The following is a 15328-nucleotide window of genomic DNA, read 5'->3' as shown; positions in this document are numbered from 1 at the left end:
GTCATCCCAGGTAGATTATTAAAGCTGCAGCCCCCTGAAGACATTGACAGTGATAATTTGTTTACACTAATTATATCAATAATGATGATGTTATAATTTTTTTAATTTTTTAAAATTTGTTACTGATCTCTTAATTAATTATTTATTTTTATATATATTTCATGTGTATAAAATATGTTTAGATTTCATCTTATTTTAAATTTTACTACTTGTTTACTCTTATTTTTTTTTTAATCTTTTACCGTAGCCTAGCTTTCCAGTCTCATAGGAAACTGTCAAGCTGTGCTTTGCCCATTATGCCCACTTTTTTTATTCATAATTAATTAATTTAAAAAACAAACAATATATATATATAAACAAACAGAAAGGGATCTTCATTTATTTCCTTGTCTTAGTAATAGTATTTGCCACATAGTGTAAGGAAGCCATAGGCATTTCCAGCATTGGACCAAAAAAAAAATATATAAGAAAAATAAGAAACTGTACAGTTGACCTATGGTTTTATTCAAACTGTCAGTCTCAACTACCTGTGAGGGTGACTTGTTCCAACAATCAACAACTTGCTGACTAAAAGAAAATTTCCCACAATCTAATACAACTTCAACCCCTGTAATTTGAATTTATGGCCCCTAGTTCTGAAATTTTTTATAACAGTGAAAATTTTGCCTTCATTAATTTTACTAATCCCACTCAAAGCCTTATAATCCTCAATCAAGTCACCTCTGAGATATCTGGTTGCCAATCTCTGTAACCCACATAATCAGAGTCTTTCCTTATATGGTTGTCCTTCTTCCAATCTCACCATTTGAGTTACCTGTCTTTTGACCCTTTCAAGAAGCTCAATATCTTTTTTTCAGATGAAGTCTCCATAGTTGAACACAGTATTGCAAATGTGGTCTTAAAATTGCCTTATACGGTGGGGATTATGACCTTCCTATCTCTACAGGATAACGTTCAATAAATTATCGAGGCAACATTCCGGCTGCCTGTTTACACTGTTCAGAAAACTTCATATCTGTTTGTATTGTAACTCCCAGATCCTTTTCTTTTTCCACTGTTTTTAATTCAACTCCACCAAGTGAATAATTTATTCTGGGATTGCTATTCCCTAAATGTAAGACCTTACATTTGGCTGCATTAAAACGTAGCTACCACTTCTCTGGCCGTTTTTGAAGTCTGTTCAAGTTATCCTGAAGGAGCATTCCTTGACACTGATCATTTTCATTAATGACTCTGCCAATCTTTACGTTATTTACAAATTTTGATATAAAGCCTTCTATCCCTTCGTCAATGTCATTTACAAAAATAAGAAACAACAGTGGTCCAAGAACTGATCTTTAAGGGACCCCACTCCTGATATTACACCAATCTGAAGAATATCCATTAATCACAACCGTCTGCTTCCTGCCCTACAGCCACCCAACGATCCATCTTAGAGTCTTACCAGTAATCCCAACCTGTTCAAGCTTAGACAGTAACCTCTCATGAGGGATTGAGTCAAATACTTTGCTAAAATCCAAATAAACTCTGTCAAAATTGTTCCCAACATCTAGCTCATGAATAATGGTGTCAAAATAGCTTATTAAATTAGTTAAACATGATTTTTCCTTAACAAAATCATATTGTGGGCCCTTTAGAATGCCACATCTATCTATAGGTTCCTAGATTTCACTCTTAATCATTGCCTCTAAGATTTTTCCTACTGCTGAAGACAGACTAACTGGTCTGTAGTTCCCAACTTCACTCTTACAACAGCTTTTGCAATTGGAGATACATTGGCACTTCTCCAATCCAAAGAAATCTTAGGAATCTTCCCGAGTCCAAAAATGCCCTAATAATTAACCTTAGTGGTTCAGTACACTCTCTGGCAGTCTCCCTCAAAACTACCAGGTATGTGCCATCAACTCCGAGAGTTTTACTTGCCTTTATGCTCAGAAGTTTTTCTAATATACAATCATCTGTAATTACGAGATCACTAATTTCATATTGCTCAGCCTCCCTTGCACAGCCTCTTCTCAGCATGAAGGTCTTTCATCAGTAAAGACTGATGCAAAGTACCTATTTAATTCATCTGCAACATCAGCTGGGTTATCTAAGAATTTCCAACAACCAGTGCACAAGGGTCCAATCTTATTAGCTTTCTTCTTTTTTGTATTCACATACATGAAAAATTCTTTGTCCCCATTATTTGCTCTCTTAGCCAATGCTTTCTCATACACAGCTTTGGCTTCCCTCACCTTATTTGTGGTACAATTACAGATCAATTTGTAGCTATAGGCTTCGGTACTTTTCATTGCTCTGTAACAAGCCCATGCTGTCTTTTTCTTCTCTATTTGACCAGCCAGCTCTACAGTCATCCATTTCAGCATCCTCCTGCAATATTTTCTTAATGGTATGTATGTGTTTATGGCTTCTGTGATTTTTGCTTTAAAAGTGTTCCATATTTCAAATGTATTTGCCTTCCTTGGCAATTCTCCCAATTCCTAGATGCCATAAAACTCTCAAAGTCCCCTCTTCTGAAGTTAAAATCCATGCCTTTACCTTAACTACTGCAACATCTTTCTTCATCTTCCAGTTGATGATAGCATGATCACTTCCTGAGAATGGTTCGTATACTTTAAACCCTGTGATGTCATCTGATTTTTTAGTAATGATGAGGTCAAGAATATTCTCACTCCTAGTACTTTCTCTAATGCTGAAGCCAGTAATAATTATCTAGTTTATTTAAAAAAATAAACTAGATAAGTTATTTTTTCCCATAGTGAATTTCAATCCCAGAATATGGAGCAGATTAAAGTCACCCAGAATAAGACATTCATGGTTACTTGCTCATTCCATCTGCATGTAGAGACTTTTGTCGTGCTCTTCATAATCTTCCAGTCTGTAGATTACTCTCACTCTTGTTATACCTTTTCTTCCAACTATCTTGTGCCACACAGATTCTATGCTGGCAGACATAACTTCAGACTCGGAAAAGCTCTTTTTGTGCTCAGGCTGCTTTTCTTAAGAAGCATTTCTTTGAAGTCACACCTCAAAATGCCTGCAGGCATTTCCGTTTGAATCCTGATGTCCTTTGGATTTTTTTGTATTGTAAGTGGATCTTGTAGCAACCAATTTTTAAGTAAAATTTGAACTTAACAAAGATAATTTATTTTAACTAAATATTTCAGTAATTAAACTGTTGACGAAAATTGAACCACTAAAGAAGTTAAATTTAAGCTACTGAGTGAAAGTTACGAAGTTCGCAACAAAAAAAAAAAAAAAAAAAAAAGGCTATTTGAATATTTTTATTAATTTGGAAAGCTGTAAGCTTTCCAAATTTGCAAGTTTAAACCTACAATATACTGCAGAATTTAAATTAACAAAGTATTACAGAAATTATATTGCTGAAAAAACTTTTAACTACCAACAAAACAAAATTTAATTACTCAACAAAAGTTACAACAGACTTTTCTTTCTAATTCTGTGACAACAGAATTATTGTCTTTCCAATTCTCAACTTACCTATGCTACTAAGGTGTATAGTCCTCAGCAGTATTCCATTAATAAATAAACAGCAGTCTTCATCATTTGCTTTCTTTACTTCTGGTCTTTGTGCGGTACACCTAATTGTTGCTTGTACAATGAATTGATGTTTGCTTTAAATCATCATGAACTGAATTGTCATACACAGACTTGTCTGCACCAAATCCCTTGCATCCATTTGATGTGACAGTATATGAGATACTGGCAGATGATTGTTTGTACAGAGCAGAGCAGAATTTATTGAACTAAAATGTGAATGCAGTACTATCATTAACAAACTGTGGATGAGATTTACACTAATTATTAATATAATTAGTGTAAGTTTAGTGGAAAGTCATTAATATTTAGGAGAGAACCTTATGGTACTCCAGCATCAGTTGAGAAGTTAGGAGACAGAAAGCTCTTTCTGGCTACTGGAAAGTGACTACTAAATTGTAAGAGCAGATAAAAGGATGTCAGCATGTTTAGAAAGGCTGTATTCCAACCTCTGCAAGTCAGGTTGAACATTTTTGGAATAATTTAGCATTAGCATTAGTAGAGGCATTTGATGCAAGAAAGCAAGCTTATGCAGCATCAGCCAAAAAAAAACCAAACCCCCCCCCCACTTCCACTTCACCCCTCTGTTCGTTCGAAATACCTGTCCAGCTGAGCCTTAAACTTATTTAGGCTATCAACTTCCACGACAAGGGATGGAAGTCTGTTCCACCAACCAACCACCCGCTGGCTAAAGGCAAATTTCCACATGTCTATCCTACATCTTCTGTTTTAACTGTCTTCATGGATGGATGGTGAAATGGCAGTTACATTTTAATGCTGATAAATGTAAGATTCTGCATTTAGGAAATAACCTGAGAATAACTTAGACACTAGATGGATAGAACTGTAAATGTACATGCCAACCTTCTTGTACAATCAGCTATGAAGATTAGCAGTTAACATATGGTTAGGAGGGTACCTTATTAATTATTTATCATATGTTTGCATCTAGACAGAATGAGGTTATAGCTCCATTATTAATGAGGGCTGCACCTAAGAAAAGTCATCAAGCTCCTTCAGAGGTTCCAAAATTGGGTGGTTCATCTGTTGAGAATAGCAAAGGGATGCAAATATGAATATGAAGAAAAGACCACACAATGTGGATTACAGAAATTAAAAACTAGGCAGCTCGGGGTAATCTGATTCAGATATAAGGTGTGAAGAAAATATTTTGTGACTGAACCATAATTTGGGAACTTATGAAGCTTACTAGCTATTTGATGGAACAACTCCTTTAAAGTAGTCTCCTTGAAAGTACACGTTGATTCCGCTCCTGTGTCAGCTTCTGAAAGAATTCCCGATAGACTTCTTCTGGAATTGTGAATAATTTCTTGAGTTGTTGCAAATCAGTGATCTTTCAAACCGCAATATAAGGTTAGGAAAAAATGCAGGGGGGCTAAATTGCAAGATTGGAGGAGGACCACAGTGATGGGGTGCTTCGCAAGAAATTCTTGAATGGAAAATGCAATGTATCACAGTCAGTCACGTTCCAAGCAGTAATTCCCCGAGGCCTACTTTTCTGGCTATTTTCTCCAAAGAATATTGCATAATTACCACAGAACTGTTCTGTAGTATCCCTTGTTTATCATTTGACCAGATAGGACAAATTCATAATGAATAATTCTCTGTGAATCAGAAAATAGATAAGCATGATCTTCGCATTTGATTGGGATTGTCATGCATTTCTGGGCCTTGTAGAAGATAGTCTTCCATTGAGAGACTGGACTTTTGTTTCCAGGCCACAGTCATACATCCAAAATTCATCAACAGCAATGATAGAAGAAACGTGGTGTGGGTCTGAAGCAGCAGGAGTACAGCTGCAGCATAACAAAAAGCCTGAGATGCAAGAACTTACTGCTTTTTGCGATGATCATTGAGGATGTGAAGCACAAACTTGGTTGAAACAAGTCACATTTCCAAATCTTGTGTTAAAATTAACTGATGTGTCCCACAAAAAATACTGATTTCACTAGCAACTTTGCAGGTAGCTAAACATTGATCACTTTGATCATATCATAAACAATTGAATCATTGATTTTTGAAGTTGAAGGAGCCAGAGTAGGAACCATTTTCGATGGACAAGCAGAGCAGAGCAGCCCCTCTTTAAACTTTGAAAACCAAAAAGTCTTTGAATAACATGTAACTTCTCCTAAACTGTTTTTAAACTTTTCTTCAGTTTGTGTTACTTTTCCCTAATTTGAAAAATAAAATTTATGCAAATTTGCTGCTCAATAAATTCACTCATTTTAATGTGTAGCAAAACACATCTATTTGATGTGCTCCGAAATTTGGACTGACTATAGATGAACAGGTAATTCTTGCTTTACATGTCAAGTTGAGTCACTGAACATGTTGCAGCAAGTTTTAACTTTCTACAATGCCACAATTTCAAGATAAAAGCCAGTCCCTGAACTTTGATTATACCTTGTATTTATATGGCACTGTGGATTTTAGAAGAGGAAAATTAAATGATGATGTAATTTCACCTTGAAATGAGAACAAGAACCAATATTAGCTGTATGGGGCCTGCCATTTTCTTGATGGAGAAACCACTTCGCACTGGAAAGTTCAATCACATCAAAGGTCATAATATACACCGATGAGCCAAAACATTATGACCAGCTAGACGTTATGCAAATCGAAGCAACTGCAGGTGAACTACAGTGCGTGTGTGGATCAGGACATGGTATAAAAAACACCTGATACATGAGTTCCATTAATCAGTGTTAATTTTGTTCTTCAAATGGGAAAGGTATTGGACTTAAGCGAGTTTGATAAAGGCCAAATTGTAATGGCCAGACGACTGGGTCAGAGCATATCCGAAACGGAATGGCTGGTGGGATGCTCACAGTCAACTGTGGTTAGTACCTACCGAAAGTGGTCCGAGGAGGGAAAATCCATGAACTGATAGTGAGGTGTTGGATGACCATGGCTCATCGATGCTCAAGGTTCTCCCAGATGGTACATGGCAACAGAAGGGTGACTGTGGCACAGCTCGCCAGTAATTGGAATGCTGGTGACAGGAGTAATGTGTCACAACACACAGTACATCGAGCCCTTCTGAAAATGGGGCTGCATAGCCGTAGGCCATTCCGAGTGCCCATGCTAACCATGGTCCACCGATGACAGCGCCTACAATGGGCACGCGAGCATTGAGTGATTGGAAGAAGGTCATCTGGTCTGGTGAACCACATTTCCTGTTGCATCATGTGGATGGCTGGGTACGTGTGTGTCGTTTACCTGGGGAAGTGATGGCATGGCACCTGGATGCACCATGGGACGGAAACAAGCTGGTAGCAGCGGTGTCATGCTTTTGGTGATACCTTGGGCCCAGTCATCCATGTGCCACCTAGCTACCACCTACCTAAACATAATTGCTGACCAGGTATACCCTTTTATGTCAACGGTGATCTCCTCTGGCAGTGAGTGCCATCTTTCACCAGGACAATGCACCATGCCAAACCACCAAGATTGTTCGAGACTGGTTCGCAGAACATGATGAAGACTTACAGGTATTGCCCTAGCCTCTAAATTCCCCAGACATGAATCCCATCGAGCATCTGTGGTTTGTGTTGGAACAGCAACTTCGATCTGCGGTGTCTCAACCACAGACCTTACAGGAGTTAAAAGGATCTGCTGGTTACGTGTTGCTACCAGATATCACAAGACACATTTAGAAATCTTGTATGAGGTATGAGCTGTTTTGGCTGCACGTGGAGGACCAGCATCATATTAGGTAGGTGGTCATAATGTTTTGGCTCAAACGTGTAAACTCGTAGCCAGGTGGGCAGGAGCAGCAGTGCGTAGCACACGCTTCTTGATTAGACCGGGGTTCAAGCCCGTGAGCAACCAAATATGGAGGATGCGGAAAGGTCAGGGAATGACCACCGCATATCCCCGTAGCAATATGGCCTTAGTTGCTAATGCTCCTAAAAACAAGATAACAACAACAACGCTGTAAACTTACCCTTTCATGTCAACAATTCTAAGTAGTAGATCACTCTCATCAACCGGTGCAATACCACCACTTTGCTTATTGGAGGCATGAAGTGGTGGAACCCATGTTTAGTCTCTAGAGCTAAGTTCCAATTAGCCCTTCCCTATTTCTTCCATCATGCAGTATGATTGATGACTTTTGAAGTTACGATGAACATTGTGGTGAGATCCAATATTCCTTATATTTCGAGGATACAGCTCTAAAATGGTGTTTGCAGGCTGACCACTAGTTAGTACACCGGACCGAACCTATTGGTAACTCTCTAGGAGGCTTCCGGATCAGCTAGTGTATAATCTTGCTACCTCTACTCTGCCAGATAGTGACTGGAGGGAGTCCGAGTAGTGTGTATGTGGGGAGCATTGTCGAGGCTACGTTATGTCAAGGATCTGGGTATATTCTTACCATGTGTATGCCATATCCAGAAATTTTATTACTTCGTACAGCATGCCCCACTCACTTTTTCTTACTATTGAATACACCACGAATTGTCAAACTAATAGAGCAAGCTTATCTGTGAAAAGATCTAAACCTCCCAAGCACTTCCTAATTCATTTCACAAATATACGTGGTCTCCATTCTGATCTCAACAATGTCCATTTCCACTTGCAGTCTGCCAAACTCCATGTACTTTTTCTGACAAAATCTCAGTTATCAGTTGAATCAACTACTGCTCATCTGAGACGCCCAAATTATCGCTGTATGATTCCTTTCGCCTCAAATGTGGTACTTGTGCATATGTCCATTCTGATATTCCCTGTCAGAGACTAGGCAATTTGGAATCTCCTCTCTTTGATCTTCTCTGGCTTAAAATCTCTCTACCTCATTGTATCGAATTCATCTGTTGTCTCTACCGTTCTCCCAACTCCACTAATCACTTGGATGGTTGGTTGGTTGTTTTGTTGTTTATTGGCGCATTGACAACAGAGATCATAATGCGCCAATCACTTGGAGCTCTTTGATTTCCTCTCTTTGCAACTTGACTTTCTCCAGTCCAACTTTCCTAACAGTGAGGTAATTTTCCTTGGTGATTTTAATGTTCACAACTCCAGCTGGCTTCCGTTTTCTAGTCACACCGACCAAACTTGTCGAGATGCTGAGGCTTTATAATGACCTTGCACAGATTGTTCATTTACCTACAAGAATACCAGACAATCCTAATCATACAGCCAATACGCTTGATCTTTTTCTCACAAACAACCCTTCTAAGTACACGATCGAAGTGAGAGGTCCTTTAGGCACTTCAGATCACAACTTGGTAATTGTCTCTTCTCCAATGGAACCTTTATCTCATGGCTATTCCCAACCTCATATTGTTTGGCATTATAAGAATGCAAAATGGAATGACTTGCGAGATTTATTTTCTTCTTTTCCTTGGTTGGATTACTGTTTCAAAACCTCTGATGTCAACATTTGCTCAGATCGTGTCAGTGAAATTATTCTTGCAGGAATGGAATCCTTTATCCCACACTCCACTTTAAAATCTCGTCCTTCATCTAAACCTTGGTTTTCCAATAAATGTGCTAAGGCTGTTCAAGAGAAGAACGCTGCATATCATAATTGGCTTGTTTCTAATTCTTCAGTTTCATATTCTGCCTACACCAAAGCTCGCAACAATTGTAAAGCAGTTATTAATCAGTCCAAACTACAGTTTGAACTGGGCTAACAGTAGAAAACTTGCTTCTTGTCCTAATGGTAGCCGAGCATTCTGGTCTCTTGCCAAAGCTATTGGCCACAACTTTTGTCCATCTCTGCTCCCACCTCTGCCCAAACCAGATGGTTCTGTTGTCACTTCAGCCAAGGATAAAGCTGACCTGTTAGCATCCCGTTTTTCTTCCAATTCATGTATTAATGATCTTGGTAAAATACCTCCCACCATTCCCGACACGTTCCATTCAATGCCTCCTGTGGTCTTCCGTCAAAAGGATCTCAGAAGGATTTTGACGAATCTTGATGCTAAGAAAGCTCCAGGTCCTGATGATATTTCTCCACTTGTTCTCAAAACCTGTGCTCCTGAACATACTCCTATTCTTTGCCGCCTTTTTTCACTTTCTTATTCCAAAGGTGTTTTTCCTTCTGTTTGGAAATTTGCTCATATCCAGCCAGTTCCTAAAAAGGGTGACAAATCCCTCCCATCCAATTATCATCCCATTGCAATTACTTCTACTCTTTCTAAAGTAATGGAGAAATCAATTAACCGCCAACTCTTAAACTACCTAGAAACCTTCCATCTGATGAACGCTCGCCACTATGGATTCCGTCAGAGTCGATCCACTGGTGATATTCTGGCTTATGTGTTACCCCTTTATGGACTAATTCAATGGAAAGGTTCGGTGAAACACAAGTAGTTGCTCTTGACATCTCAAAGGCTTTCAATCGTGTTTGACATAAAGGTCTTCTAAACACGCTTCCATCTTATGGTTTGCCAACTGTTTTTAATAATTGGTTATCCAGTTTTCTCTCTGATCGCTCACTGAGGGTGATGGTAGATGGCTCTCTCTCTTCTAACTTCTCCACTAATGCCGGTGTCCCCCAAGGTTCAGTTCTTTTCTCCACTCTTTTCCTCTTATATATTAATGACCTTCTTCCATTGACTGGAAATCCTATCCATAGTTTTGCCGATGATAGCACATTGCATTCCACTTTCCATTTTGAGAAACCTTGTCCTGCTGAATCAGCTTCAACTTCTCGAAAATCTGCTACCAATTCCTTAAATGCCGATCTTCAGGTAATTCTCCAGTGGGGCAAAGATAACTTAGTTGATTTCAACCCTTCTAAAACTCAGTCTTGTCTTATATCTTGCAAAAAGGATTCTTCTGGTCCTATGCTTATCTTTAGTGACACTCCGATTTCTAGGCAAAATGATATATCTCTTTTGGGGATTACCCTGACTTCTAATCTCTCTTGGCACAAGCACATTACAAATATTGCTTCCTCTGCATCTAAAAAACTTGGTTTTCTCTTTCGCTCTTTGCGTTACTTTTCTTCCAAACAGCTGTTCACTCTGTATAAATTGCAAATCCGCGCTGCCATGGAATATTGTTCCCACATCTGGGGTGGTGCCCCCAAAACCTCTCTCGGGCTCCTTGATTCCATTCAGAAGAGGGCAGTTAGGTTAATTAATGATTCATCTCTAACAGAGTCTCTCCACTCGCTTTCTCATAGATGTACTGTTTCTGCTGCATGCCTCTTCTACAGGTACTTCCATGGGCACTGTTCTTCTGAATTGGCTTCTATAATTCCCGCTCTCTCTTTCAAAACAGTCCGAACACGTGCCGCCACCAGCCAGCATCCATTTACTGTCCAACTCCAAACTCACAGAACCAACTTTTCATCTTCCTCATTTATTCATTCAACTGCCGTTTTCTGGAACAACCTTCCTTCATACATATTTCCTGAAAATTACAGTCTACAGAAGTTCAAATCCAATGTCAACAAATATCTTCTTTCGTCTTCTCAACCTCCAACCCAAGCACGGTACTAAGTACTATAGGTTCTAATACCTTTCGTGTTTGGGGTTTACATAAAAAAAAAAAAAAAAAAAAACTATTGGGGAAAACTGATGAACTGGACTTCAGATAATTTACATTTGGTAAGTGTGTTGCCAACTGCCTTCATTCCTGGGTGGCTTGAGGTTGACAATCTAAAGAAGTATAGTTTTTTTTTTTATTATTATTATTTATTTTATGCTGCAAAATGTGCAAGAAAGCCTAGCTTTCTTGCACATTTTGGCCTTAACAAATACTACAAGGGGGGGGGGGGTGATTATTTAATTCACGGATTGGTGCAAGATCTTATCTTAATTGTTATCATCTGAATCTTCTATGAATTTCTCCTTCCCTTTCTCTTTCTTATTTCCCTTGAACTTTACACATTTTCACCACCATCATACCTACGCATTAAATGCTTGCATTTTTTTTTACGAAAGACTATGAAAGGTATTGTTGTGACTCTGCAAGCATCGTTGTGTTTGATGTGAAATGCTTGCCTTTCAGAGCATTTGTCAGACAATGGAAACAGAAAGAAATCATATGGGATTAAGTTCAGTGAATAAGGGGGATGTGGCAGAATCTCGGCACCTGTGGAAGTGATCACTGCCTGCACAATGTTAGCCATATGGGGCCTGGCATTTTCTTGATGGAGAAACCACTTCACATTGGAAAGTTCAGTCACACCAGAATATGGCCATCCTACCAAGACACTCATTACCATAAGCTTCATTCATCTCTTTAACTGTTTCTGATGCATTTAAGACCTGTCTGACACAATAACAAATTACAAATCGCTGTTCAATCTGTATGTCCAACGTGATACTTGCTTCAAAACGATTGTCAGTGACACATGACTAAAAAACACTCTTTGTGCAACACTAGCTCGACAAGCACTGGAGAGCTCATCTAGTGGCAATTATGGAAATTTTGTGCCATAAACATAAAACCTTGTACCAGTCTATGAATTAAATGATCACCCCTCATAAAAAGAGCAACTGCATGAATCCTCTCCCAAACTCTTCCTGGCTTATATCTGTGGAATTTATCCACTGATATGACATAAACCAAGTTCCGTTTGATTAACAAACGGAAGGTTTCAAGATAATGTGAAATCTGTTCTTTAATGGATTTCTCCATTAATTTAGAAAAAGAATATAGAAGTCTAAATGTGTAATTAATTTAATCCATTAAATGCATAATGTCAAAAATGTTTTCACATTTTCATGTGAATAAAAACTCCATTACTATAGCTTTTTTATTCATGTGAAAATATTTTCGGTGTAGATACCTCCAGTATCCTCTGGCAGCAGAGCCAACAACACCAGCAGACAAGTGGCGTCTCCATAGCCAGGTGGGCAGGAGCAGCAGTGCGTAGCACATGCTTCTTGATTAGACTGGGGTTCGAGCTTGTCACCACCAAATACGGAGGATGCGGAAAGGTCGGAATGACCACCGCATATCCCGGAGCAGTATGGCCTTAGTTGCTAATGCTCCTAAAAACCAAATAACAAACAAACCAGCAGACAAGTAGCTACTACAGCTAGCTTTTCTTCCTCAATATTCTCCACAAAAGTTTGGATTCCTGTTCTCAATGGGCTTTTTTGATATGCTATGGGCTATTTTGATAGGCTAGATCCTCTCTGAATCCCCTCTGTAAAATAACAATGAAAATTAAATTGGGTAAATTATGTTGCTGGATCATCCATAATCAAACTATCCAGGATAGTGTTTTATTACTGTGCAGTCAGTCACTTAAATGCTCAAAAAAGTAAATGAAAGACTACAATTGCACTGTGAGATCATACTTATCTTAGTGAAGACAATTCCAAGTTTAATTCCTGATTTGAAAATGAATCAACTTACAGTGAAGATTCCATGGAAGATGACTTTCAATTTCTTTCCAGACTGGGATAAATCCATGAGTGGCGTCAAATTGGAGCTATTTGGCTACAAAATATAAAGCCTTAAAAGAAAGAAACACGTTTCTGATGTTTGTACCTAATGTCATGCAAAAAAGTGTAGGCTTAGCTGTGAAAGGTGCTGAGCCATTATTAATTGAAAAATATAAACCAGGCTTAAAGAAAGTAAATAACCTAGTCACCAAAGGAATAGACGTTATTGAGAAAGCAGCTCCTGAAATTCTGGAACCAATCTGCCAGGTTGTGGCCAAAACAAAATACATACACCTCATCAGTAAGTATGGACCAAAATTTCCTACAGTGGTTTAAAAGCTTCTGGAAAAAACAAGGTATCTAACCTCAGTTGTCATCATCAAGGTATTTGTCTATTTGTCAGTGTCTGGAATACCCTCACAATTGAAATCATTTGTGAAGGATTCCAAACATTGACAAATAGTAGATGACTAATAACCATACTATTAAGAAAGCTTGACCTGGTAATCTCACCCTTAAAAAGCATGCACCCTAAGATACATTGAAAAGCACTGCTCCAGTTTCACAGGGGTTTTGTGCAAGCTATGTTAACACTGATGTAGTATTGAGGTGAAAACATGCCTTAACTGTAAACTAAATTCAGACTTAACTGTAAATTAATAACCTTAAGCTTCCAGGTCACTAAATTAAAATCTTATTACAGAAATTCTAGTCTTCTGACTGGAGTAAATCAACAATTATGTTGATGTTAACTTTAAACTAAGTGGTTGAGAAAGGTGCATTACAAAATTCTTGGGCTTTATACAAAAGCTTGTTATACATGCTGAATGTTTCTGCAGAATGCATTGACTACTTCTTATCAGTTACACTGTTCATGTTATCTTGGGCATCATGAGTTCTTGCAAATTTTTTTAAGTAATCATCTTATAGCTGATTAGTTTGGAGCCATCCAAGATATAAGTTCATTTTGAAAAACAGTTATTAGTTTGGTGAAAATATGTTTGCTATAGGTGCCTCTGTAGCCAGGTGGGAAGGAGCAGCAGTGCGTAGCACACACTTCTTGATTAGATCCGGTTTTGAGCCCGTCACTACCAAATATGGAGGATGCGGAAAGGTCAGGGAATGACCACCGCATATCCCGGAGCAATATGGCCTTAGTTGCTAATGCTAATGCTAAAAACCAAATAACAACAACAACATGTTTGCTATAAATACTGTTGTTCATTCTATACACAATCTTTATTTACTTCTAGTGGCAATATTAATTCTAAGTTGCTGACTGCGTGAAAGATACCCAGATATAGTGCTATATCTGGGTATAAGATAATAAATGGCTTAAGATAATAAATGGTATGACAGTGGTTGTCACTAAGGGCCCTCAGTACACTTCAAATTCAGACATGAATGCTTTTTTCTTGTGAGAGCCTTTTCTTTCCACTTCAGCACTGTTATCTTTTTCTAAATCTTTTATAATAAAGTATTCAATAGTAATATTAAACAATTAGAAATTCAGTAGTATGTATTTCCAGAATTCTCATATGCAGATGGCTGGTCAGCTGTTAATTAGAAATAGCAAAGAGACAAGATTATTGATCTCTTTTAATCCTTTGGATAGGTGAATTTGTTTTATTTAGTAATATTCTTATAATGTTCTTAAACTGCATTGAACCCATTATAGCAACCACAAATGTAATCTCTTGTTAGTGCTAGTCGTAGAAGTTGTGTATGTTGGGGGGGGGGGAAGAGAAGCAGGTGCTAGAATTAGCGTTGGGAAAAAGGGTAGCACAGAGGAGTTCTTTCCTTTAAAGTGGAGGAGGTCCCTCCTTTTAGGGACTTGCAGTCCTTTTCAGTGCCAAGGCCCAGGTGCATTGCTCCTACTGCATTCCCTTAAGAACTTACCGTGTCTCTAGTGATATAATCTGAAATAACTGCATCTAGTTTTTAAAAATATTTGTTTTATTAACTGTAATGCATACCTGTTTGATATCGTATCTTTTTCTACATATATATATGAATTTTTTTAATTTTATCTGTCTCTAGTGATATAATCTGAAATAACTGCATCTATTTTTTAAAAATATTTGTTTTATTAACTGTAATGCATACCTGTTTGATATAGTATCTTTTTCTACATATATCTATGAATTTTTTTTATTTTATCAGAGTCTTGTCTTGCCTGATCCTGATGTTATATTGTCTGAAGTGAGTTTTTATTCCGGAATGTTCATGGTATTGGCAGTAGTTTCAGCATTAGCAGTATTTTTTCAAGTAAGTACTTTAGATTGCATGTATTTCATTTTGCTTCTTATGATTTTGTAAATATTGTAGTATTTAGGAATCGTATAATTTGCTTATATTTGTGTTTTTTATGTTTCGAAGATAAATTTCAT

At 37.9% G+C, this 15328-nt stretch overlaps 1 protein-coding gene across 4 annotated transcripts in view; it reads left to right on the top strand.

The window, feature by feature from the left end:
* Positions 1-15328, top strand: part of LOC150090693 (ATP-dependent translocase ABCB1-like) — a 390895-nt gene that overhangs the window by 298432 nt on the left and 77135 nt on the right. For all 4 annotated transcript variants that reach the window (XM_090372299.1, XM_090372310.1, XM_090372292.1 and 1 more), the window contains one exon: positions 15102-15206. In XM_090372299.1, the coding sequence (XP_090228425.1) occupies positions 15102-15206 (105 nt within the window). The remainder of the gene's footprint in view (positions 1-15101; positions 15207-15328) is intronic.

The sequence above is a fragment of the Mastigoproctus giganteus genome, chromosome 1 (genome assembly GCF_048544385.1).
Source record: "Mastigoproctus giganteus isolate SK-2022 chromosome 1, ASM4854438v1, whole genome shotgun sequence".
In the NCBI taxonomy this organism is placed as follows: domain Eukaryota; kingdom Metazoa; phylum Arthropoda; class Arachnida; order Uropygi; family Thelyphonidae; genus Mastigoproctus; species Mastigoproctus giganteus.
Note: the sequence above shows the minus strand (reverse complement) of the source record. Positions and strands in the feature narration are given on the sequence as shown.